Raw genomic sequence first — 27,903 nt, forward strand, 5'->3', positions numbered from 1 at the left:
TTACCAATGTAGCCCAGTTTTCTAATATATTGTGTTTGCCAGTAAAATCACTTACTGTTCGCGCCACAACCGTCTCAAAATGTCCGTTAAGCCCCTCCCCTTTTTCGTCATCAGTGACATTAGCATGTTCTTGTGATCCGTGTAATTTTTCTATCCTCCTCGTAACCGGCTTTTGCGCCTATTGTACTGACCTATTGGTCCAAATTTCCTGTGCTGATATATAGACAGCAAACAGGTGGCGCTTCAGCACGGCTTTTCCTATTACCCATGTAGTGCAATGGAGAGAAGCGGTCCTGTACGCTGCCTGTCGATAGCGTCACATGGGGGGGGGGAATGGTAATTTTTGTTTTATTTATTTTTTTGACAATTTTTTTTAAATGTATTTATTGAAATTTAATTAAACTTTGGCCCCATATGGCACTGCCTCCTATGAGTGCTCATCCTATATATATTAAATGTCAAATGATTCTAAATTGTATCACTGTATAGTAAATGCATTATTTCTAAGGTTTACCTTTTAGAGTATTTGCTCTTATGTAATATTAAAAACTAACAGTTTAGATTTACTATTTCTTTAATACAGGTGATGATAGTCCACGATCCATCACTCTTGTGAATTACTCTTCTCTACCACTAGGAGGAGGCGGCAAAGGTTCCCAAACCCCAAGAGCCCTTTAAAACCCCTCACACATACCAGTTTTGTTTCACAGAAAGATTGGTAATCTTTCTGATACTCATAGTTTTGTTCAGGCTCTGGTCTGTATTAAACCTGTAATCAAGCTAATTTCTCCTCCATGGCATCTTAAAGGGACAAGAAACCCACATTTTTTCTTTCATGATTTAGAAAAAGCGTGCAATTTTAAACAACTTTTTAATTTTACTTTTATTATCTAATTTGCTTCATTCTCTTTATATACTTTGCTGAAAAGCATATCTAGATAGGCTCAGTAGCTGCTGATTGGTTGCTGCACATAGATGCCTTGTGTGATTGGCTCACACATGTGCAGTGCTATTTCTTCAACAAAGGATATCTAAAGAAAGAAGCAAATTAGATAATAGAAGTAAATTGGAATGTTGTTTAAAATTGTATAGTCTACTTGAATCATTGTAGAATTGTTTTGGGTTTAGTGTCCCTTTAACTGTGTTAAAGTGATGCTAATTTTTTTGCTATATAAACATACATTCTTATAGTTTAAGTCATAACTTGTTAAATCGCTATGTTGTTTTTTTTTTGGTTATCTAAAAGGTTTGATTATAATTTTTATTAGAATTTACTAACCGTCATGGGTCTTTGCTCCACCCACGGCGTTCCTTCCTGATCAGACGTAACGAGGGATACCGCCCGCTCTCTACGTCACTCTATGGGCATTTCTCTCTTCAACCTCAGCTTTAGATAACGCATAGATAACGTGGGTGTGTTTGGTTATATCTGTTTCGCCGACTGGCCTGGATTTAGATTGGATTAAAAAAAAGTGACTTTCGAAAATCAATGGCGGCGGTTGCACGGGCGGACGAACGGAGGTGAAATCTAACAATATAAATACAAAATATTTACAAATACAGACCAAATAAGGCAGTTTCATGAATTAAACTCGTTATTTTTTAATTTTCTATATGATCGCATGTTGCAGTTTCTATTAGTTTACCATCACTTTAAGGGCTTTGCGGGCTCCTCCTTTTGAACTCATGCATACGATGGATATTAAACTACTTTCTTATAAAGTGTTATTTATTTTGGCTATTTCTTCTGCTAGAAGAGTTTCTGAGTTATCTGCTCTTTCTTGTGATCATCCTTATCTGATTTTTCATCAGGCTTTTTTACGTACTTCATTTGATTTTTTTTTTTTTTGCCTAAGGTTGTTTCTTCAGATAACATTAGCAGCGTGATTGTTGTTCCTTATTTGTGTCCAACCCCTAAAAATGCTTCAGAGATCTTTGCATTCTTTGTATGATGTTAGGGCATTGACACATTACATTGATGCTACCTCTTGGTTAAAACTTTTGATTCACAAGGCTTACTTGGAGGCAGCCTCCACCGCAGCAGATTACTGCTCATTCTACTAGGTCAGTTTCCACTTCTTGGGCTTTTAAAAATGAGACTTCAGTTGATCAAATTTGCAAGACAGCTACTTGGTGGTCTTTGCATACTTTTACAAAATTCTACCATTTTTATGTTCTTTGCCTGTTTGATTTAAGTGTGTTTAAAAAAAAAAAAGAAGAAATTTTTATTGGGGTTGTGGATTTAATTTTGCAGTGAAAAAAAAAAACTTTTTTTTTTTTTAAATTCCTCCATTTATGCTATTTCTCATAGACTCCACAGCTTGGGTATTAGTTCCCATGAGTAATGGATCGTGGACACTCTACCTTTGTTTCTTTTTCTGGCTCATTTTTTAACTTTAGGAAGCTGTTCCCAAAATGGTTGGAGACATTTTTTTTAATTTTTTTTTTCCCAATTATTTTTATTGAGGTTGTTATAAACATATACAGTGTATGTAGAATTGCCAAAAATTTAAAGTGTCAGTAAACCTTAAAAATAATGTTATATAATTCTGCACATAGTGCAGAATTATATAACATTATATTTGCCAAACTTTGTAAAACCTAATATACCCTTTTAATTTTTTTAAAAAACGGCTGTTTTACAGACTCGCTCTCTGTGCTCTTCTGAGCGGGTCTGTTTGTTTCACACAGCGCATCGGGCCAGCTGTATAGTCACAGCCCGGCCCGACCCGACCGCGCCATTATACACAGTGCAGCTCGCTCCTGCTGTCAGAGCAGGAGCGAGCTGCACTTAGTGTTATGGCGCGGTCGGGCCGGGCTGTGACTATACAGCTGACCCGATGCGCTGTGTGAAACAAACAGACCCGCTCAGAAGAGCACAGAGAGCGGGTCTGTAAAACAGACGTTTTTTAAAAAAAATAAAAGGGTATATTAGGTTTTACAAAGTTTGGCTAATATAATGTTATATAATTCTGCACTATGTGCAGAATTATATAACATTTTTGAGGTTTACTGTCCCTTTAAGTAGTACAAACGTTGGGATACAATTCACAGTAATAAAGCAAGTGTACAGTCGGGTAATACAGATTCAAAATGAAATGGGCAGAGATAGCTGTAACCTCATTTTTATAATTATATAGACCTCTTCTGAATTTTTACCTCTTGGACCGTGGTAAAATATAAATGCTCAATGGAGGCAAGCAAGTTGAGTCTATAGCCACTTTTAGGCTTGGTAAGGTATAAAACATTAAATGTATATATCAACAACAAACTACAGTATGTAATAAATTTCAACCACAATGGGTAACATTTTGTTCTTCTGTAAACATATGTATTACACATTTATCAACAAATCATCACCGTCTAGAGAAATACAAGTGATCAGACATATGCGTACAATTAATACCGAAATAGTATCAGTGGTATAATAGATCTTGTAACAATCTGTCCCGTTGCAATACAGAAAATGTGTTTTTCACGATTCAAAGTCTGTCTATAACTGGAAATTTTTAAGATCACTGAAAAGAAATATTGTTGTTGAATGAATTAGGTTGTTGCTATGTAAAGAGAAAATAAATGTTTCTATAGGATTTGGTTGGAGCCATTTTTACTCTGCTAAATGTACTAGAATTCCTTTGGAAGATGGTTCTTTCTTTTTAGTCCCTTTAGGTAGTAAGTTAAAATCCTTCCTTAGGAGGGTTTATTTGCAAGCAAGTTATATTTTCAGGCCAGTAATATCTATTGCTGACGTGGCTGTTGCTTGATCTTTTGGATATATATATTCTTTCTGGGTAGTTTTCTTATGATTCTGCCAGTGAAGATTTTTACTTTTTTGTTGTTTAATTGTGCAAATGCTCTCTTTTTTGATGTCTTTTTTACATCATTCTTTAATGCTTGAGTATGTCTTTAGCTGTCCTTTCTAGAAGAGCAATTTTACTAGAATCTTGGTCTGATTACATGATTTAGAGACTTTTATTTCTTTCTATAAAGGGAAAGATTTTGTTTGGTTCTAGTTTGGATTCCATTCTTTCTATGGTGTGTGTGGGGGTTAAGGAACTTTTCTTCCTCAGGACAAAAAGTGAAAGGGTATATACAAGCTCTGTTTTGTTTTTTGTCAGAAAAGGGCTCAGAAATCTTTTGTTTCAGCCCAGTGTCAGAGTTCCTCTGGTTCAGTCTAGAAATATGAATAGAATAGTATTTGCAAAAAGTTTCAGCGCCTTTAACTGATCCTGAGCATTCTGCTTGCAAGGCTGCAAAGCTAAATGTTAGGCCAATCCTATATGCTCTGGAGAATGCTGATAGGGTCAGTGTCCAACACTAAGCAGTTCAAGAAATCTTCTCCCCCATCCAAGTCTACATTTATGTAAGACCCTCGATCCAGTGGTTCTGGAAGGGGGGGGGGGGGTGTAGATTACACCTTTTTCAGAAAGTTTCAGGTTCCATGGCTTCTTATTTCAGCCTTAAGGATATCAAATAGGTTTCAGATAAAGGACTCCCAAGGGAAGTTTTTTTCGGTCCAATGTTCCTTGGATCCTTTTAAGGGCTCAGGTAGATGGAAATTCCAACCTATTCCATGTTTCAAAGGAGGTGGGAGTGTTCAGATAAATTTTGATCTAGAAACGTTGAAGTTTCTCGGGTTTCTACTTTTGAAATAGAAACGATTTGGTCAGTTTTTGTCCACAATATATTTTTAGGATGCTTAACTTTGTATAATCTTATTTTAAGGAACATCATCAGTTTGTGAAGTTTTTTTGGCAAACCTTTTCAGTTTGTTGCTATTCCTAGAATTTTTGCATTTTTTTTTACACAAAGGTTTGGATAACGGTTTACCAGCCAGTTCTTTTGAAAGTTCAGTTTTTCTGCCCTTTTTTAGTTCTGTTTTGTAAGAAGATTGCTAATCTTTCTGACATTTATGGTTTAGTTCAAGCCTTGTCTAGAATTAAGACTGTAATCCTTAATTTGGTTTAGAGGTTTTTGCAGTTTCCTTTTTCGAGCTTCTGCATCAGGTGGACATTTAACTTCTTTCTGGAAGATATTTAATTTGCTAGTAGAGCTTCTTCTCTTTCTTGTATTCCTCCTTATCTTATTTTTATTCAGAATAAGGTTGTGTTTTCTGACGATATAAGTTTGGGACATTGTTGTTCCTTCTTTGTCTTAATCCTAAGAATTATTCAGAGATCTCTCTTCATGTTTTGGATTCTGTTAGAGCTTTGAAGTGTTATGCAGACACTACTAAGGATGTCCTTTTGCTGGTTCTATGAAAGAGCTGGGAATTTCTACTGTTTATTTGGCTTCTTGGTTGAAGCTTCTAATTCATATAGCTTTTTTTTGTGGGCAGGTCAGCCTCCTCCTAGATGGATTTCTGCTCATTCTTCCAGATCAGTTGCCACTTATTGGTCTATTTATAATGTTTTATCAGTGGACCAAATTTGCAATGCAGATGTTTGGTAGTCTTTTCATATTTTTTCTACCATTTTGATGTTTTTGCTTCTTCAGAGGCACCCTTTTGTATGAATGTCCTTAAGGCAGTTCTCCCAGGTGGATTTAGGTTAATGGATCGCGGACTCACACCACCTGTATGAAAGTAAACATAATTTATGCTTACCTGGTGATAAATTAATTTCTTACATGTTGGTGAGAGTCCACAAGACACCATCCTGTATTTTTCTGGGGTGTTTTTTTTCCTTTGTTTTTGCGTATATCCCTGCTCCTATTTTCCTTCCTCTTATTACTTTTCCTTCCTCATTACTTTTCCTTCCACTTTGTACTCGGCTATATGTAAGACTGAGGTATTGATTAGGTGGAAGGGGCTTTATATAGTTCTTGGGGTTTGGATAACTTTGCCTCCTCCTAGTGGTAGGGAAGAGTATTTCCCTGGAGTAATGGATCTTGGACGATGTCCAGTGTTTTGTCCTTCACATTGTCAAAACTGTCACAGAAACTCCAATTTTTATTGATAACCCCCCTAAGCCAACTCTGAAGCACTTGTACATCTGTTTTTTAGAGCTAGTTTATGCAAGTAGCATGCTGTTCATGGTGTCATTGTAGTAGGACGGCCACTGTAGCTCTGATTAGTGGTACTATGGCTCGTTCTATACCCCTGATTACTGCTGCAACTGTGTTTTGACAAATTTTTAGTTGTTCTCCCTGTATCCTTTTCCATCTTTATGAAGTCTCACAATCAGATTTCTTTCATGTAATTAGCAAGAGTCCATGAGCTAGTGACGTATGGGATATACATTCCTACCAGGAGGGGCAAAGTTTCCCAAACCTCAAAATGCCTATAAATACACCCCTTACCACACCCACAATTCAGTTTTACAAACTTTGCCTCCCGTGGAGGTGGGGAAGTAAGTTTGTGCTAGATTCTACGTTGATATGCGCTTCGCAGCAGGCTGGTGCCCGGTTTTCCTCTCAGAGTGCAGTGAATGTCAGAGGGATGTGAAGAGAGTATTGCCTATTTGAATTCAATGGTCTCCTTCTACAGGATCTATTTCATAGGTTCTCTGTTATCGGTCGTAGAGATTCATCTCTTACCTCCCTTTTCAGATCGACGATATACTCTTATATACCATTACCTCTACTGATTCTCGTTTCAGTACTGGTTTGGCTATCTACTATATGTAGATGAGTGTCCTGGGGTAAGTAAGTCTTATTTTTTGTGACACTCTAAGCTATGGTTGGGCACTTTATATATAAAGTTCTAAATATATGTCTTTAAACTTATATTTGCCATGATTCAGGTTGATCAATATTCCTTATTTCAGACAGTCAGTTTCATTTTTTTGGGATAATGCATATGAATAATCATTTTTTTCTTACCTTAAAAATTGTTTCAAATTGACCTTTTTCCCTGTGGGCTGTTAGGCTCGCGGGGGCTGAAAATGCTTCAATTTATTGCGTCATTCTTGGCGCGGACTTTTTTGGATGCAAATTTTTTTTTCTTTTGGTCATTTCCAGCGTCATACTTGATGCCGGAAGTTGTTCGTGATTGCGTCATTTTTTTGACGTTTTGCGCCAAAAATTTCGGCGTCACCGGATGTGGCGTCATTCTTGGCGCCAAAAAATTTAAGGCTCCAATAATGTGGGCGTCTTTTGGCGCTAAAAAATGTGGGCGTCATTCTTGTCTCCACCTTTTTTTCACATTATTTTAGTCTCTTTTTTCATTGCTTCTGGTTGCTAGAGGCTTGTTCATTGGCATTTTTTCCCATTCCTGAAACTGTCATTTAAGGAATTTGATAATTTTGCTTTATATGTTGTTTTTTCTTTTACATATTGCAAGATGTCTCAAATTGACCCTGGATCAGAATCTACTTCTGGAAAGACGCTGCCTGATGCTGGTTCTACCAAAGTTAAGTGCATTTGTTGTAAACTTGTGGTAACTGTTCCTCCGGCTGTAGTTTGTGATGAATGTCATGATAAACTTGCTAATGCAGATAGTATTTCCATTTGTAATATACCATTACCTGTTGTTGTTCCCTCAACATCTAATACTCAGGATGTTCCTGTTAATATAAAAGAATTTGTTTCTAAATCTATTAGGAAGGCTATGTCTGTTATTCCTCCTTCCAGTAAACGTAAAAGGTCTTTTAAAACTAATCATTTTTCAGATGAATTTTTAAATGACCGTCATCATTCTGATTTGTCTGTTTCTGATGAGGAATTTTCTGTCTCAGATATTGACACTGATAAATGTTCATATTTATTTAAAATGGAATTTATTCGCTCTTTACTTAAAGAAGTTTTAATCGCATTAGAGATGGAGGAATCTAGTCCTCTTGATACTAAATCTACTAAGCGTTTAAATTCGGTTTTTAAACCTCCTATAGTTATTCCAGAAGTTTTTCCTGTCCCTGATGCTATTTCTGAAGTAATTTCTAGGGAATGGAATAATCTGGGTACTTCATTTATAGAGCTGCACATCTTCACTTGTCTCACGATTCGATTCGATTACGATTATCATTGTAACGATTCGATACGATTCGATTCTACGATGCATCGCGATGCATCACGATTACTGCCCATGATTTTCATGATCTTGTTCTATTCCATATTTTATATATATATATTGACTCTCTGCTGACCATCCTTACTTCTGACACCACTACTGACTGGATCACTAAATTAAAGACTCAAATAGACAAGTATAAACAAGATCTCTTGACCTTTAAAAATAAAACATTTGTGACAGTTGAAAACGACTACAGGGAGAAAAAAGTATACAGTTGGTTGTTTGGCAGGGACAGGATCCCTAGCCCAAACGAGCATTTGAGGGTTTCTATTAGATACAGTAAGTCAAAAGTTTTACAGCAACCCTCAAATGCTCGTTTGGGCTAGGGATCTGACTGAGAGGAAACATGCAGCAGAGACCGCAACAGTAAACAGTGAATCGATAATACAAGAAAAGATTCACTGTTTACATGAGGCTGCTGTCGGCTCTTTAGGATAGGTGTCATAAAAATTCCTGACCGGAACATGTGAGAGGAGGTCTATTGGTAATGCTCTCTGGGTCAAATATCTGCGCAGTGTGCACAGGAAGTCCTGAATCACAGGAGTTCCCTGTCAGACTCGCCTGGCATGTATGGGGTTAATGGTGCCTATCTGGGAGTTGCCTGTTCTATGTCACCTGTCTTTATAATATAAGCCTTTCCAAGCCGCCTCCTCCCCTGTATGTCAGTTTGTTTATTTTTTTATTGCAAGTACTGTGAGTTTGCCTCCCTTCACTGACTGCTGCTTTATTTAATACTATTGATATTGGTAGTACTAGCAGTCAGTGCCTATCGCTGTTCTACGTTATCAGCAGCTAATTCAGAGGGATTATATGAATTCCTGTGACACTGGCTACCGAGAGCCTCTCTCTGACGTGCACAATATTGCACTACGTAGAACAGTGATAGGCACTGACTGCTAGTACTACCAATAGTATTAAATAAAGCAGCAGTCAGTGAAGGGAGGGCAAACCAAACTCCCAGTACTTGCAATAAAAAAAATAAACGAACTGACATACAGGGGAGGAGGCGGCTTGGAAAGGCTTATATTGTGGCTCCATAACAACAGTGAAGTTTAAAAACGGAGCAATGAGTAAAACAGGAAACTGACAGTACAAGACTCATTTCCTCACATACCGAATCCCCTGCCCATGACGTCACTGACCCGGAATCGATTAAGATCCTTCACTGCATCGATGCAGAATCGTTCACTGCTGCATCGTGATGCATCGGTGTGACGATTATTTTTGACAGCCCTATTCATTTACTCCTTCTCAAAGGTTTAAGAAATTGTATCCTGTGCCATCTGACAGATTAGAGTTTTGGGACAAAATCCCTAAAGTTGATGGGGCTATCTCTACTCTTGCTAAGCGTACTACTATTCCTACGGCAGATAGTACTTCCTTTAAGGATCCTTTAGATAGGAAGATTGAATCCTTTCTAAGGAAAGCTTATTTATGTTCAGGTAATCTTCTTAGGCCTGCTATTTCTTTGGCTGATGTTGCTGCCGCTTCCACTTTTTGGTTGGAGGCTTTAGCACAACAAGTATCAGACCATAATACTCATAGCATTGTTAATCTTCTTCAACATGCTAATAACTTTATTTGTGATGCCATCTTTGATATCATTAGAGTTGATGTCAGGTATATGTCTCTAGCTATTTTAGCTAGAAGAGCTTTATGGCTTAAAACTTGGAATGCAGATATGTCTTCTAAGTCAACTTTGCTTTCGCTTTCTTTCCAAGGTAATAAATTATTTGGTTCTCAGTTGGATTCTATTATTTCAACTGTTACTGGGGGAAAGGAACTTTTTTGCCTCAGGACAAAAAATCTAAAGGTAAATATAGGGCTGCTAATCGTTTTCGTTCCTTTCGTCAGAATAAGGAACAGAAGCCTGACCCTTCCCCTAAAGGAACGGTTTCTGTTTGGAAACCTTCTCCAATCTGGAATAAATCCAAGCCTTTTAGAAAGTCAAAACCAGCTCCCAAGTCCACATGAAGGTGCGGCCCTCATTCCAGCACAGCTGGTAGGGGGCAGGTTACGATTTTTCAAAGACATTTGGATCAATTCGATTCACAGTCTTTGGATTCAGAACATTATTTCACAAGGGTACAGAATAGGTTTCAAGGTAAGGCCGCCTGCGAAGAGATTTTTTCTCTCTCGCATTCCAATAAACCCAGTGAAGGCTCAGGCATTTCTGAAATGTGTTTCAGATCTAGAGTTGGCTGGAGTAATTGTGCCAGTTCCAGTTCTGGAACAGGGTCTGGGGTTTTACTCAAATCTATTCATTGTACCAAAGAAGGAGAATTCCTTCAGACCAGTTCTGGATCTAAAGATATTGAATCGTTATGTAAGGATACCAACATTCAAAATGGTAACTATAAGGACTATTCTGCCTTTTGTTCAGCAAGGGCATTATATGTCCACAATAGATTTACAGGATGCATATCTTCATATTCCGATTCATCCAGATCACTTCCAGTTTCTGAGATTCTCTTTTCTAGACAAGCATTACCAGTGTGTGGCCCTTCCGTTTGGCCTAGCAACAGCTCCAAGGATCTTTTCAAAGGTTCTCGGTGCCCTTCTCTCTGTAATCAGAGAACAGGGTATTGCGGTATTTCCTTATTTGGACGATATCTTGGTACTTGCTCAGTGTTCACATTCTGCAGAATCTCATACGAATCAACTTGTGTCGTTTCTTCAAAGACATGGTTGGAGGATCAATTTATCAAAGAGTTCATTGATTCCTCAGACTCAGGTAACCTTTTTGGGTTTTCAAATAGATTCAGTGTCCATGACCTTGTCTCTAACAGAAAAGAGACGTCTGAAATTGGTTTCAGCCTGTCGAAACCTTCAGTCTCAATCGTTCCCTTCGGTAGCTTTATGCCTGGAAATTCTAGGTCTCATGACTGCTGCATCGGACGCGATCCCCTTTGCTCGTTTTCACATGCGACCTCTTCAGCTTTGTATACTGAACCAATGGTGCAGGGATTATACAAAGATATCACAATTAATATCCTTAAATCCCAATGTATGACACTCTCTGACGTGGTGGATAGATCACCATCGTTTAGTCCAAGGGGCTTCTTTTGTTCGTCCAACCTGGACTGTGATCTCAACAGATGCGAGTCTGTCTGGTTGGGGAGCTGTATGGGGATCTCTGACAGCGCAGGTGGTTTGGGAATCTCAGGAGGCGAGATTACCAATCAACATTTTGGAACTCCTTGCGATTTTCAGAGCTCTTCTGTTCTGGCCTCTTCTGAAGAGATAGATAGATAGAGATACTTGTATGGGCGGAATCCAACTCCTGTCTAATCTCTGCGGTTTACATCCCAGGTATAGACAATTGGGAAGCGGATTATCTCAGTCGCCAGACGTTACATCCGGGCGAATGGTCCCTTCACCCAGAGGTATTTCTTCAGATTGTTCAAATCTGGGGACTTCCAGAAATAGATCTGATAGCCTCTCATCTAAACAAGAAACTTCCCAGGTATCTGTCCAGATCCAGGGATCCTCAGGCGGAAGCAGTGGATGCATTGTCACTTCCTTGGAATTATCATCCTGCCTATATCTTTCCGCCTCTAGTTCTTCTTCCAAAAGTGATTTCCAAAATTCTAATGGAACATTCGTTTGTACTGCTGGTGGCTCCAGCATGGCCTCACAGGTTTTGGTATGCGGATCTCGTTCGGATGGCAAGTTGCCAACCTTGGACACTTCCGTTAAGACCAGACCTTCTATCTCAAGGCCCTTTTTTCCATCAGGATCTCAAATCATTAAATTTGAAGGTATGGAAATTGAACGCTTGATTCTTAGTCATAGAGGTTTCTCTGACTCAGTAATTAATACTATGTTACAGGCTCGTAAATCTGTGTCTAGGAGGATTTATTATCGAGTCTGGAAGACTTACATTTCTTGGTGTTCTTCTCATAAATTCTCATGGCATTCTTTTAGAATTCCTAGAATTTTACAGTTTCTTCAGGATGGTTTGGATAAAGGTTTGTCTGCAAGTTCATTGAAAGGTCAAATCTCTGCTCTTTCTGTTCTTTTTCACAGAAAGATTGCTAATCTTCCTGATGTTCATTGTTTTGAACAGGGTTTGGTTCGTATCAAACCTGTCTTTAAGTCAATTTCTCCTCCTTGGAGTCTTAATTTGGTTCTGAGGGCTTTACAAGCTCCTCCGTTTGAACCTGCGCATTCTCTGGACATTAAATTACTTTCTTGGAAAGTTCTGTTCCTTTTGGCCATCTCTTCTGCTAGAAGAGTTTCTGAGTTATCTGCTCTTTCTTGTGAATCTCCTTTTCTGATTTTTCATCAGGACTTAATTTAAATTTTTACCTAAGGTTGTGAATTCTAACAACATTAGTAGAGAAATTTTTGTTCCTTCATTGTGTCCTAATCCTACGAATTCAAAGGAGAGATCTTTACATTCTTTGGATGTAGTAAGAGCTTTGAAATATTATGTTGAAGCTACTAAAGATTTTAGAAAGACTTCTAGTCTATTTGTTATCTTTTCTGGGTCCAGAAAAGGTCAGATGGCCTCCGCCATTTCTTTGGCGTCTTGGTTAAAGTCTTTGATTCATCATGCTTATGTAGAGTCGGGTAATTCCCCGCCTCAAAGAATTACGGCTCATTCTACTAGGTCAGTTTCTACTTCCTGGGCGTTTAGGAATGAAGCTTCGGTTGATCAGATTTGCAAAGCAGCAACTTGGTCTTCTTTGCATACTTTTACTAAATTCTACCATTTTGATGTGTTTTCTTCTTCTGAAGCAGTTTTTGGTAGAAAAGTACTTCAGGCAGCTGTTTCAGTTTGATTCTTCTACTTATAATTTCAGTTTTTTTCATTATTGAGATTAAAACTTTTGTTTTGGGTTGTGGATTATTATTTTTCAGCGGAATTGGCTGTCTTTATTTTATCCCTCCCTCTCTAGTGACTCTTGCGTTGAAGTTCCACATCTTGGGTATTTATTATCCCATACGTCACTAGCTCATGGACTCTTGCTAATTACATGAAAGAAAACATAATTTATGTAAGAACTTACCTGATAAATTCATTTCTTTCATATTAGCAAGAGTCCATGAGGCCCACCCTTTTTTGTGGTGGTTATGATTTTTTTGTATAAAGCACAATTATTCCAATTCCTTATTTTGATGCTTTCGCTCCTTTCTTATCACCCCACTTCTTGGCTATTCGTTAAACTGAATTGTGGGTGTGGTGAGGGGTGTATTTATAGGCATTTTGAGGTTTGGGAAACTTTGCCCCTCCTGGTAGGAATGTATATCCCATACGTCACTAGCTCATGGACTCTTGCTAATATGAAAGAAATGAATTTATCAGTTAAGTTCTTACATAAATTATGTTTTTTCTATTCCTCTAGCAATTATTTTACTTGTGGAGTTATGATGCAGACATGCAGATAGCACAGTCCATAGGCCCAAAATTGTGAAAGTTCTGGTGTAGGCTAATTGGAAATTACAGGTGTACTCAATTTTACTTCAGTTATCTAACATATGTGTCAATGCAACAAAAGTGAATACACCTGTGATCACTGAGTTACTACTTTGGGGCCTATATTTTCAATATAGTCTTTCCTAAAGTATTTGTTTTTAATTGTTCATAAGAGGAAATACTCTTATACCAGTTTGAGAGTGCAGTCCATTTTCATGTTTTGAATGTGTCTAGTGAGATTACATAAGACTTGTGCACCCTTGTGTGGTTTGCTGTTTGATTGAAAGCATGTATTGTTTAGCTGTAGATAGGTACCCAGGAGGGAAGAGACCTTGACGTGGTCCTGGGCTTAACCCACTTGGCCAGATGTGGTAACTAACTCTTCCATTTTTGCTTTTTAAGTAAAACAACAAAGAGGGGAAAGGTGGACAGCAAAGGAGCATTAAAAGAAATAAAAATGGAGCGATATAACTATACCAGTTGGGGGCAGGGGAAAGGAAACCCTATCAGGGAAATAGATAAAACTTAGTTTTTATTGACAATAAATAATATAGTATAAAGTGTAAAATGTGCATTAAAGGAATAGGAAAGTCGAAATTAAACTTGCATGATTCAGATAGAGCATGTCATTTTAAGACACTTTTAAATTCACTTCTATTTTCAAATGTGCTACGTTCTTTTAGTATACCTTGTTAAAAATGAATATGCACATATACACTAGTGGGAGCTGCTGCTAATTGGTGCCTGCACACATTTGTCTCTTGTGATTGGCTAAATAGATATTTCTCTTGTAAGGTGTATCCAGTCCACGGATCATCCATTACTTGTGGGATATTCTCCTTCCCAACAGGAAGCTGCAAGAGGATCATCCACAGCAGAGCTGTCTATATAGCTCCTCCTCTAACTGCCACTCCCAGTCATTCTCTTGCAGCTCTCGACAAGAAAGGAAGTAGCTAGAGAGATGTGGTGTAATTTATTTAGTTTATCTTCAATCAAAAGTTTGTTATTTTCAAATGCTACCGGAGTTGTACTATTTTAGCCTCAGGCAGAAAGTAGAAGAGTCTGCCTGTGGTCTTTGATGATCTTAGCAGGTTGTAGCTAAGATCCATTGCTGTTCTCACACATAACTGAAGAGAGAGGTAACTTCAGCTGGGTGAATGGCGTGCAGGGTCTCCTGCTATGAGGTTTGTGCAGTTTAAATTTCTTTCATGTAATTAGCAAGAGTCCATGAGCTAGTGACGTATGGGATATACATTCCTACCAGGAGGGGCAAAGTTTCCCAAACCTCAAAATGCCTATAAATACACCCCTCACCACACCCACAAATCAGTTTTACAAACTTTGCCTCCTATGGAGGTGGTGAAGTAAGTTTGTGCTAGATTCTACGTTGATATGCGCTCCGCAGCAGGTTGGAGCCCGGTTTTCCTCTCAGCGTGCAGTGAATGTCAGAGGGATGTGAGGAGAGTATTGCCTGTTTGAATTCAATGATCTCCTTCTACGGGGTCTATTTCATAGGTTCTCTGTTATCGGTCGTAGAGATTCATCTCTTACCTCCCTTTTCAGATCGACGATATACTCTTATATATATACCATTACCTCTGCTGATTTTCGTTTCAGTACTGGTTTGGCTTTCTACAAACATGTAGATGAGTGTCCTGGGGTAAGTAAGTCTTATTTTCTGTGACACTCCAAGCTATGGTTGGGCACTTTGTTTATAAAGTTCTAAATATATGTATTCAAACATTTATTTGCCTTGACTCAGGATGTTCAACATTCCTTATTTTCAGACAGTCAGTTTCATATTTGGGATAATGCATTTGAATCAATCATTTTTCTTACCTTAAAAAATTTGACTTTTTTTCCCTGTGGGCTGTTAGGCTCGCGGGGGCTGAAAATGCTTCATTTTATTGCGTCATTCTTGGCGCAGACTTTTTTGGCGCAAAAAATCTTTTCTGTTTCCGGCGTCATACGTGTCGCCGGAAGTTGCGTCATTTTTTGACGTTCTTTTGCGCCAAAAATGTCGGTGTTCCGGATGTGGCGTCATTTTTGGCGCCAAAAGCATTTAGGCGCCAAATAATGTGGGCGTCTTATTTGGCGCTAAAAAAATATGGGCGTCGCTTTTGTCTCCACATTTTTTAAGTCTCATTTTTCATTGCTTCTGGTTGCTAGAAGCTTGTTCCTTGGCATTTTTTCCCATTCCTGAAACTGTCATTTAAGGAATTTGATCAATTTTGCTTTATATGTTGTTTTTTCTCTTACATATTGCAAGATGTCTCACGTTGCATCTGAGTCAGAAGATACTTCAGGAAAATCGCTGTCTGGTGCTGGAACTACCAAAGCTAAGTGCATCTGCTGTAAACTTTTGGTAGCTGTTCCTCCAGCTGTTGTTTGTATTAATTGTCATGACAAACTTGTTAATGCAGATAATATTTCCTTTAGTAAAGTACCATTACCTGTTGCAGTTCCATCAACATCTAATGTTCAGAGTGTTCCTGATAACATAGATTTTGTTTCTGAATCCATCAAGAAGGCTATGTCTGTTATTCCTCCTTCTAGTAAACATAAAAAATCTTTTAAAACTTCTCTTTATACAGATGAATTTTTAAATGAACATCATCATTCTGATTCTAATGATTCTTCTGGTTCAGAGGATTCTGTCTCAGAGGTTGATGCTGATAAATCTTCATATTTATTTAAAATGGAATTTATTCGTTCTTTACTTAAAGAAGTACTAATTGCTTTAGAAATTGAGGATTCTGGTCCTCTTGATACTAAATCTAAACGTTTAGATAAGGTCTTTAAATCTCCTGTGGTTATTCCAGAAGTTTTTCCTGTTCCTGGTGCTATTTCTGAAGTAATTTCCAGAGAGTGGAATAATTTGGGTAATTCATTTACTCCTTCTAAACGTTTTAAGCAATTATATCATGTGCCATCTGACAGATTAGAATTTTGGGACAAAATCCCTAAAGTTGATGGGGCTATTTCTACCCTTGCTAAACGTACTACTATTCCTACGTCAGATGGTACTTCGTTTAAGGATCCTTTAGATAGGAAAATTGAATCCTTTCTAAGAAAAGCTTATCTGTGTTCAGGTAATCTTCTTAGACCTGCCATATCATTGGCTGATGTTGCTGCAGCTTCAACTTTGCCATTTTTGATATTATCAGAGTTGATGTCAGGTTTATGTCTCTAGCTATTTTAGCTAGAAGAGCTTTATGGCTTAAAACTTGGAATGCTGATATGTCTTCTAAATCAACTCTACTTTCCCTTTCTTTCCAGGGTAACAAATTATTTGGTTCTCAGTTGGATTCTATTATCTCAACTGTTACTGGTGGGAAAGGAACTTTTTTACCACAGGATAAAAAATCTAAGGGTAAAAACAGGGCTAATAATCGTTTTCGTTCCTTTCGTTTCAACAAAGAACAAAAGCCTGATCCTTCTTCCTCAGGAGCAGTTTCAGTTTGGAAACCATCTCCAGTCTGGAATAAATCCAAGCCTTCTAGAAAAGCAAAGCCAGCTTCTAAGTCCACATGAAGGTGCGGCCCTCATTCCAGCTCAGCTGGTAGGGGGCAGGTTACGTTTTTTCAAAGAAATTTGGATCAATTCTGTTCACAATCTTTGGATTCAGAACATTGTTTCAGAAGGGTACAGAATTGGTTTCAAGATAAGACCTCCTGCAAAGAGATTTTTTCTTTCCTGTGTCCCAGTAAATCCAGTGAAAGCTCAAGCGTTTCTGAAATGTGTTTCAGATCTAGAGTTGGCTGGAGTAATTATGCCAGTTCCAGTTCTGGAACAGGGGCTGGGGTTTTATTCAAATCTCTTCATTGTACCAAAGAAGGAGAATTCCTTCAGACCAGTTCTGGATCTAAAAATATTGAATCGTTATGTAAGGATACCAACATTCAAAATGGTAACTGTAAGGACTATCTTGCCTTTTGTTCAGCAAGGGCATTATATGTCCACAATAGATTTACAGGATGCATATCTGCATATTCCGATTCATCCAGATCACTATCAGTTCCTGAGATTCTCTTTCCTGGACAAGCATTACCAGTTTGTGGCTCTGCCGTTTGGCCTAGCTACAGCTCCAAGAATTTTTACAAAGGTTCTCGGTGCCCTTCTGTCTGTAATCAGAGAACAGGGTATTGTGGTATTTCCTTATTTGGACGATATCTTGGTACTTGCTCAGTCTTTACATTTAGCAGAATCTCATACAAATCGACTTGTGTTGTTTCTTCAAGATCATGGTTGTAGGATCAATTCACTAAAAAGTTCATTGATTCCTCAGACAAGGGTAACCTTTCTGGGTTTCCAGGTAGATTCAGTGTCCATGACTCTGTCTTTGACAGACAAGAGACGTCTAAAATTGATTTCAGCTTGTCGAAACCTTCAGTCACAATCATTCCCTTCGGTAGCCTTATGCATGGAAATTCTAGGTCTTATGACTGCTGCATCGGACGCGATCCCCTTTGCTCGTTTTCACATGCGACCTCTTCAGCTCTGTATGCTGAATCAATGGTGCAGGGATTACACAAAGATATCTCAATTAATATCTTTAAAACCGATTGTACGACACTCTCTGACGTGGTGGACAGATCACCATCGTTTAATTCAGGGGGCTTCTTTTGTTCTTCTGACCTGGACTGTAATTTCAACAGATGCAAGTCTTACAGGTTGGGGAGCTGTGTGGGGATCTCTGACGGCACAAGGAGTTTGGGAATCTCAGGAGGTGAGATTACCGATCAATATTTTGGAACTCCGTGCAATTTTCAGAGCTCTTCAGTCTTGGCCTCTTCTGAAGAGAGAATCGTTCATTTGTTTTCAGACAGACAATGTCACAACTGTGGCATACATCAATCATCAAGGAGGGACTCACAGTCCTCTGGCTATGAAAGAAGTATCTCGAATTCTGGTTTGGGCGGAATCCAGCTCCTGTCTAATCTCTGCGGTTCATATCCCAGGTATAGACAATTGGGAAGCGGATTATCTCAGTCGCCAAACGTTGCATCCGGGCGAATGGTCTCTTCACCCAGAGGTATTTCTTCAGATTGTTCAAATGTGGGAACTTCCAGAAATAGATCTGATGGCGTCTCATCTAAACAAGAAACTTCCCAGGTATCTGTCCAGATCCCGGGATCCTCAGGCGGAGGCAGTGGATGCATTATCACTTCCTTGGAAGTATCATCCTGCCTATATCTTTCCGCCTCTAGTTCTTCTTCCAAGAGTAATCTCCAAGATTCTGAAGGAATGCTCGTTTGTTCTGCTGGTAGCTTCGGCATGGCCTCACAGGTTTTGGTATGCGGATCTTGTCCGGATGGCCTCTTGCCAACCATGGACTCTTCCGTTAAGACCAGACCTTCTGTCGCAAGGTCCTTTTTTCCATCAGGATCTCAAATCCTTAAAATTAAAGGTATGGAGATTGAACGCTTGATTCTTGGTCAAAGAGGTTTCTCTGACTCTGTGATTAATACTATGTTACAGGCTCGTAAATCTGTATCTAGAGAGATATATTATAGAGTCTGGAGGACTTATATTTCTTGGTGTCTTTCTCATCATTTTTCTTGGCATTCTTTTAGAATACCGAGAATTTTACAGTTTCTTCAGGATGGTTTAGATAAAGGTTTGTCCGCAAGTTCCTTGAAAGGACAAATCTCTGCTCTTTCTGTTCTTTTTCACAGAAAGATTGCTAATCTTCCTGATATTCATTGTTTTGTACAAGCTTTGGTTCGTATAAAACCTGTCATTAAGTCAATTTCTCCTCCTTGGAGTTTGAATTTGGTTCTGGGGGCTCTTCAAGCTCCTCCTTTTGAACCCATGCATTCATTGGGCATTAAATTACTTTCTTGGAAAGTTTTGTTCCTTTTGGCCATCTCTTCTGCCAGAAGAGTCTCTGAATTATCTGCTCTTTCTTGTGAGTCTCCTTTTCTGATTTTTCATCAGGATAAGGCGGTGTTGCGAACTTCTTTTCAATTTTTACCTAAGGTTGTGAATTCCAACAACATTAGTAGAGAAATTGTGGTTCCTTCATTATGTCCTAATCCTAAGAATTCTAAGGAGAAATCGTTGCATTCTTTGGATGTTGTTAGAGCTTTGAAATATTATGTTGAAGCTACTAAATCTTTCCGAAAGACTTCTAGTCTATTTATCTTTTCCGGTTCTAGAAAAGGCCAGAAAGCTTCTGCCATTTCTTTGGCATCTTGGTTGAAATCTTTAATTCATCATGCCTATGTCGAGTCGGGTAAATCTCCGCCTCAAAGGATTACAGCTCATTCTACTAGGTCAGTTTCTACTTCCTGGGCGTTTAGGAATGAAGCTTCGGTTGATCAGATTTGCAAAGCAGCAAATTGGTCCTCTTTGCATACTTTTACTAAATTCTACCATTTTGATGTGTTTTCTTCTTCTGAAGCAGTTTTTGGTAGAAAAGTACTTCAGGCAGCGGTTTCAGTTTGAATCTTCTGCTTATGTTTTCATTAAACTTTATTTTGGGTGTGGATTATTTTTTTCAGCAGGAATTGGCTGTCTTTATTTTATCCCTCCCTCTCTAGTGACTCTTGCGTGGAAAGATCCACATCTTGGGTAGTCATTATCCCATACGTCACTAGCTCATGGACTCTTTCTAATTACATGAAAGAAAACATAATTTATGTAAGAACTTACCTGATAAATTCATTTCTTTCATATTAGCAAGAGTCCATGAGGCCCACCCTTTTTGTGGTGGTTATGATTTTTTTGTATAAAGCACAATTATTCCAATTCCTTATTTTATATGCTTTCGCACTTTTTTCTTATCACCCCACTTCTTGGCTATTCGTTAAACTGATTTGTGGGTGTGGTGAGGGGTGTATTTATAGGCATTTTGAGGTTTGGGAAACTTTGCCCCTCCTGGTAGGAATGTATATCCCATACGTCACTAGCTCATGGACTCTTGCTAATATGAAAGAAATTAATTTATCAGGTAAGTTCTTACATAAATTATGTTTTTTCTAGAGAAATGAATATGCTAGAAAATGCTGTTAATACCAGATTTATTTAAGGTAAGCCTGATTACAGTGATTTAATAACGACTAGTATCATGCTTGCTGTAAAAGGTAATATTCTTATTACTTTCTCACATTTCTGAAAAATAAAACGTTTGCTGGAAGTGTTTAAACGTTTTTTTTTATACATATTGGTGATAAAACTTTATTGGGGCCCAGTTTTTTCCACATGGCTGGCTAGATTTTGCCTAGGGATAGTTTTGTTAGGCCCTCTCACTGTGAATACAGGTTGGGAGGGGCCTATTTTCGCGCCTAAATGCGCATTAGATTTTGCAGCTTGAGACATCCAGTTTCCCTGAAGGAGTCCCCTGAAGACTTAGGACCTCTCTAAAGGGTTTTTGTGCCTTCCAAAGTCGTCGTATGGGCAGGTAGGGCCACAGCAGAGCTGTGGCAGTTTGTTGTGACTGTTGAAAAACGTTTATCGTTTTTTGATCCGGTTTTGAAACTAAGGGGTTAATCATCCATTTGCAAGTGGGTGTAATGCTCTGTTAGTCTATTATACACACTGTAAAAATTTCGTAAGATTTACTACTTTTTATCACTGTTTTTCAATTTCTGACATTTTTTGTTTCTCTTAAAGGCACAGTACCGTTTTTATTTTTTGCTTGTTTACATTTATCAAAGTGTTTTCCAAGCTTGCTGGTCTCATTGCTAGTCTGTTTAAACATGTCTGACATAGAGGAAACTCCTTGTTCATTATGTTTAGAAGCCATTGTGGAACCTCCTCTTAGAATGTGTACCAAATGTACTGATTTTACTTTAAGTTATAAAGATCATATTCTGTCTTTAAAAGATTTATCACCAGAGGAAACTGACAAGGGGGAAGTTATGCCGACTAACTCGCCCCATGTGTCAGAACCTTTGACTCCCGCTCAAGGGACTCCCGCTCAAGAGGCGCCAAGTACATCTAGCGCGCCCATGGCGTTTACTTTACAAGACATGGCGGCAGTTATGGATCATACCCTTACAGCGGTATTGTCCAAACTACCAGGGTTACAAGGAAAGCGAGACAGCTCTGGGGCTAGAAGAAATACAGAGCAATCTGACGCTTTAGTAGCTATGTCTGATATCCCCTCACAATATGCAGAAGCTGAGGAAGGAGAGCTTCTTTCTGTGGGTGATTTTTCTGACTCAGGGAAGATGCTTCAACCTGATTCTGATATGTCTACATTTAAATTTAAGCTTGAACACCTCCGCGTGTTGCTCAGGGAGGTTTTAGCTACTCTGGATGACTGTGACACCATTATAGTGCCAGAGAAATTGTGTAGATTGGATAAATACTATGCAGTGCCTGTTTACACTGATGTTTTTCCAATACCTAAGAGTTTTTCAGAAATGATTACTAAGGAATGGGATAGACCAGGTGTACCGTTCTCTCCCCCTCCTATTTTTAAGAAAATGTTTCCAATAGATGCCGCTACACTGGACTTATGGCAAACGGTCCCTAAGGTGGAGGGAGCAGTTTCTACCCTAGCTAAGCGTACAACTATCCCCGTTGAGGACAGTTGTGCTTTCCTAGATCCAATGGATAAAAAGTTAGAGGGTTACCTTAAGAAAATGTTTATTCAACAGGGTTTTATTCTCCAGCCTCTTGCATGCATTGCCCCGGTCACTGCTGCTGCGGCCTTCTAGTTTGAGTCTCTGGAAGAGGCCTTACAGGTAGAAACCCCATTGGATGATATACTTGACAAGCTTAAAGCGCTTAAGCTAGCCAATTCATTTGTTTCTGACGCCGTTGTTCATTTAACTAAACTAACGGCTAAGAACTCAGGTTTTGCTATTCAGGCGCGTAGGGAGCTATGGCTTAAATCCTGGTCAGCTGACGTTACTTCAAAGTCTAAGATTCTCAATATTCCCTTCAAGGGGCAGACCCTATTCGGGCCTGGACTGAAGGAGATCATTTCTGATATTACTGGAGGAAAAGGTTATGCCCTTCCTCAGGATAGGTCTAACTAATTAAGGACCAAACAAACTAATTTTCGTGCCTTTCGAAACTTTAAGACGAGCGCGGCATCAACTTCCTCTAATACAAAACAAGAGGGAAAGTTTGCCCAGTCCAAGCCGGTCTGGAGACCTAACCAGGCTTGGAACAAAGGTAAACAGGCCAAGAAGCCTGCTGCTGCCTCTAACACAGCATGAAAGATCGGCCCCCGATCCGGTAACGGATCTAGTAGGGGGCCAACTTTCTCTCTTCGCCCAGGCTTGGGCAAGAGATGTCCAGGATCCCTGGGTGTTGGAAATTGTATCCCAGGGATATCTTCTGGACTTCAAAAGGAAGATTCCCCAAAAGGAAGATTTCACCTTTCACAATTATCTGCAGACCAGATAAAGAGAGAGGAATTCTTACATTGTGTTCAAGACCTCCTAGTTATGGGAGTGATCCACCCAGTTCCAAAGGAGGAACAGGGGCAAGGCTTCTATTCAAATCTATTTGTGGTTCCCAAGAAAGAGGGAACCTTCAGACCAATCTTAGATCTCAAGATCCTAAACAAATTTCTCAGGGTCCCATCTTTCAAGATGGAGACTATTCGAACCATCCTACCTATGATCCAGGAGGGTCAATACATGACTACCGTGGACTTAAAGGATGCTTATCTTCACATTCCGATACACAAAGATCATCATCGGTTTCTCAGGTTTGCCTTCCTAGACAGGCATTACCAGTTTGTGGCTCTTCCTTTTGGGTTAGCTACAGCTCCAAGAATCTTTACGAAGGTTCTGGGGTCACTTCTGGCGGTCCTAAGGCCGCGGGGCATAGCAGTAGCCCCTTACTTAGACAACATTCTGATACAGGCAGAATTTCCAAATTGCCAAGTCCCATACGGACATTGTTCTGGCATTCCTGAGGTCTCATGGGTGGAAAGGGAACGAAAAGAAGAGTTCTCTATCCTCTCTCACAAGAGTTTCCTTCCTGGGAACTCTGATAGATTCTGTAGAAATGAGGATTTACCTGACAGAGGCCAGGTTGTCAAAACTTCTAAATTCCTGCCGTGTTCTTTATTCTACTTCTCGCCCTTCGGTGGCTCAGTGTATGGAAGTAATCGGCTTAATGGTAGCGGCAATGGACATAGTGCCTTTTGCCTGCCTACATCTCAGACCGCTGCAACTCTGCATGCTCAGTCAGTGGAATGGGGATTACACAGATTTGTCCCCTCTACTAAATCTGGATCAAGAGACCAGGGATTCTCTTCTCTGGTGGCTATCTCTGGTCCATCTGTCCAAAGGTATGACCTTCCGCAGGCCAGATTGGACAATAGTAACAACAGATGCCAGCCTTCTGGGCTGGGGGGCAGTCTGGAACTCTCTGAAGGCTCAGGGGTCGTGGACTCAGGAGGATGCTCTCCTTCCGATAAACATTCTGGAACTAAGAGCGATATTCAATGCTCTTCAGGCTTGGCCTCAGCTAGCGGCAGTGAGGTTCATCAGATTTCAGTCAGACAACATCACGACTGTAGCTTACATCAACCATCAAGGGGGAACAAGGAGTTCCCTAGCGATGTTGGAGGTTTGAAAGATAATTCGTTGGGCAGAGATTCACTCTTGCCACCTATCAGCTATCCATATCCCAGGAGTAGAGAACTGGGAGGCGGATTTTCTAAGTCAACAGACTTTTCATCCGGGGGAGTGGGAGCTCCATCCGAAGGTGTTTGCACAGTTGATTCAACGTTGGGGCAAACCAGAACTGGATCTCATGGCGTCTCGCCAGAACGCCAAGCTTCCTTGTTACGGATCCAGGTCCAGGGATCCCAAGGCAGCGCTGATAGATGCTCTAGCAGTGCCTTGGTCCTTCAACCTGGCTTATGTGTTTCCACTGTTTCCTCTGCTCCCTCGTCTGATTGCCAAGATCAAACAGGAGAGAGCTTCAGTGATTTTGATAGCACCTACGTGGCCTCGCAGGACTTGGTAAGCAGATCTGGTGGACATGTCATCCTCTTCACCATGGACTCTGCCTCTGAGACAGGACCTTCTACTTCAGGGTCCTTTCAACCATCCAAATCTAATTTCTCTGCGGCTGACTGCTTGGAGATTGAACGCCTGATTTTATCAAAGCGTGGTTTCTCCGAGTCGGTCATTGATACCTTAATACAGGCGCGAAAGCCTGTCACCAGGAAAATCTATCATAAGATATGGTGTAAATATCTTCATTGGTGTGAATCCAAGGGTTACTCATGGAGTAAGGTCAGGATTCCTAGGATATTATCTTTTCTCCAAGATGGATTGGAGAGGGGTTTGTCAGCGAGTTCCTTAAAGGGACAGATTTCTGCTCTGTCTATTCTTTTGCACAAACGTCTGGCTGAGGTTCCAGACGTGCAGGCGTTTTGTCAGGCTTTAGTCAGAATCAAGCCTGTGTTTAAACCTGTTGCTCCGCCTTGGAGTTTAAATTTTGTTCTTAAAGTTCTTCAAGGGGCTCCGTTTGAACCTTTGCATTCCATAGATATTAAGCTCTTATCTTGGAAAGTTTTGTTTTTAGTAGCTATCTCCTCGGCTCGAAGAGTTTCGGAGTTATCTGCTTTACAATGTGATTCCCCTTATCTCATTTTTCATTCAGATAAGGTAGTGTTGCGTACCAAACCTGGTTTTTTACCTAAGGTGGTATCTAATAAAAATATCAATCAGGAGATTGTTGTACCGTCACTGTGTCCTAATCCTTCTTCAAAGAAGGAACGTCTTTTACACAATCTTGACGTGGTTCATGCTTTAAAGTTTTATTTACAAGCTACTAAAGATTTTCGTCAAACATCTGCATTGTTTGTTGTCTACTCTGGACAGAGGAGAGGCCAAAAGGCTTCGGCAACTTCTCTTTCTTTTTGGCTAAGGAGTATAATACGCCTATCTTATGAGACTGCTGGCCAGCAGCCTCCTGAAAGGATTACAACAGATTTGTAAGGCGGCGACTTGGTCTTCGCTTCATACTTTTTAAAAATTCTATAAATTTGATACTTTTGCTTCTTCGGAGGCTATTTTTGGGAGAAAGGTCTTGCAGGCAGTGGTGCCTTCCGTTTAAGCACCTGCCTTGTCCCTCCCTTCATCCGTGTCCTATAGCTTTGGTATTGGTATCCCACAAGTAATGGATGATCCGTGGACTGGATACACCTTACAAGAGAAAACAAAATTTATGCTTACCTGATACATTTATTTCTCTTGTGGTGTATCCAGTCCACGGCCCGCCCTGTCATTTTAAGGCAGGTGTGTTTTATTTTTAATCTACAGTCACCACTGCACCCTATGGTTTCTCCTTTCTCTTGCTTGTCTTCGGTCGAATGACTGGGAGTGGCAGTTAGAGGAGGAGCTATATAGACAGCTCTGCTGTGGGTGATCCTCTTGCAGCTTCTTGTTGGGAAGGAGAATATCCCACAAGTAATGGATGATCCGTGGACTGGATACACCACAAGAGAAATAAATTTATCAGGTAAGCATAAATTTTGTTTTTCAGCTTCCTGTCAGTAGTGCAATGCTGTCTCTTCAGCAATGGATAACAAGACAATGAAGAAAATTTGATAATACAATTTTAAACAACTTTCTAATTTAATTTTATGTTCTATCTGAATCATAAAAGAAAATTTTGGGGTTTACTATCCCTTTAATACTTAGATTAAAAACTGAGAGATATAATGAGCCAGCAACCATGTAGCAAAAATAATAACTTTCTAATAAAGTAACTGAAGAGACTGAAAAGTAACGGACCACTCACGAGCTCTACTCACTGGAAAATAATTGAGAGCTCAGAGGTAGCTAAAGAATACAATTAAGTCTTAGACAGAAACGGCTATTAATTGCTCATATGGAGCTTAAACAACATGAACGGGTTGCTGGACTCGGAGACAACGCCTGATGTGCATTTCGCAGACACACAGCTTTCTCTTTGTTTTACTTACATAGATTACGGACAGTGAGCACCCCCACACATAGACATAATTATTTACTTCTATTATTGGCTATAGTGGGGTACTAATGGATCTTTTCCTTTAACTTCTATTTTTTACATTTTTGCTTTTAATCTTAACTCTGTACTTGCAAGTGAGTAAACAAAACACATATATACATCACTTTACCAAACCTCCTTCATATGTGCACAGTAGGGATAGGGTTGCTGCATTCACCCGTACTCAATAAAGCACAAGTCCAATAATCCCACAGCACTATTGAAGATAGCACATTCTTTGTTTATTGGAACATCAGAATCAAAAACATCACAGACAGCAACGTTTCAGGTTATTCACCCTTAATCATGCTATGACAATGGTTCAAATACACTGTGTTTAAATACAAACCCATTTACCAGCAACAATAAACAACATTATATAAATGGATTGAAATTGCAGATGATACCTTTATATATGCCACTATTTTGCATCATTGTGTGTATACATATTATTACATTGTTTTTAATTGGCCACTAGTTGGCAGTGTATAGAAATAGTTCGGTTTTGTATATATGGTATATGGTTTGGCACACATGTTTATTGTTGCTGGTAAATGGGTGTGTATTTAAACACAGTGTATTGTGAACCATTGTCATAGCATGATTAAGGGTGAATAACCTGAAACGTTGCTGTCTGTGATGTTTTGGATTCTGATGTTCCAATAAACAAAGAATTTACTACCTTCAATAGTGCTGTGGGATTATTGGACTTGTACTTGCAAGTGAGTGCCAGACTTTCTCTGTGTGTTGTGTTGATTAATTTGTTATGTAATTTTCCCAGACTTGTTTCGGGTTAACTGCCTGGGTCTGTGGAAACTGTGCAGCTTGCTGTATTGAGCTATATTGAGCACCCAGGGCTGTGCTTTTTTGCAGGGTCATAGGATGTGTACCTGGACCAGTTTGAGAGTACAGTCTGTTTCCATGCTTTTTATATATATTTATATATATTTCTATTAATCTTACAAAAGATGTTCCTGACTAACAAGACCATACTAGCATGTTAAGAAATGACGAGAATTAATTTTCTTTACCTTTAGGATCAGTGAAGTCATATTTTGTTAAAAAAAGTTTGGCAAACAGCCTTGCTTTATTTCAATGTTCTATCTGTATTATTTTTAAATACTATTCTCCTTTTTAATATCATTTGCAATGCACTTTAAATGATCATAAAGTAACATTACAGGTTGATAGAACCTTTTCAATAACTTTTCTTATTTTAGCATTTTGTAGAGATCACAGATGACCAGTTTGACTTCCACACCTACTGCATGAGAAAAATTACACTCCGATCATATGTGGACTTGTTAAAATTAGAAGATGTACTAAGACAACATCCATTTTACTTCAAAGCTGCCCGAATTGCCATTGAGATTTATCTGAAACTTCATGATAAACCCTTAACAGATGAAAATAAGGAGCATGAGGCCGACACAGGTATGGCAAATTTGTATTTTTTTTTCCTATTTACTTTTTATTGATTCAACCAAAAGAAATGATACTTGGCATAATG

General features: G+C 39.2%; 1 protein-coding gene across 1 annotated transcript in view; it reads left to right on the plus strand.

The window, feature by feature from the left end:
• The window catches only part of NAA15 (N-alpha-acetyltransferase 15, NatA auxiliary subunit), a 430,544-nt gene that overhangs the window by 198,185 nt on the left and 204,456 nt on the right, over positions 1-27,903 (plus strand). The window contains exon 14 of the mRNA XM_053703678.1: positions 27,614-27,827. Within this exon, the coding sequence (XP_053559653.1) occupies positions 27,614-27,827 (214 nt within the window). The remainder of the gene's footprint in view (positions 1-27,613; positions 27,828-27,903) is intronic.

This window comes from Bombina bombina, chromosome 2 (genome assembly GCF_027579735.1).
Source record: "Bombina bombina isolate aBomBom1 chromosome 2, aBomBom1.pri, whole genome shotgun sequence".
NCBI classification, from domain to species: domain Eukaryota; kingdom Metazoa; phylum Chordata; class Amphibia; order Anura; family Bombinatoridae; genus Bombina; species Bombina bombina.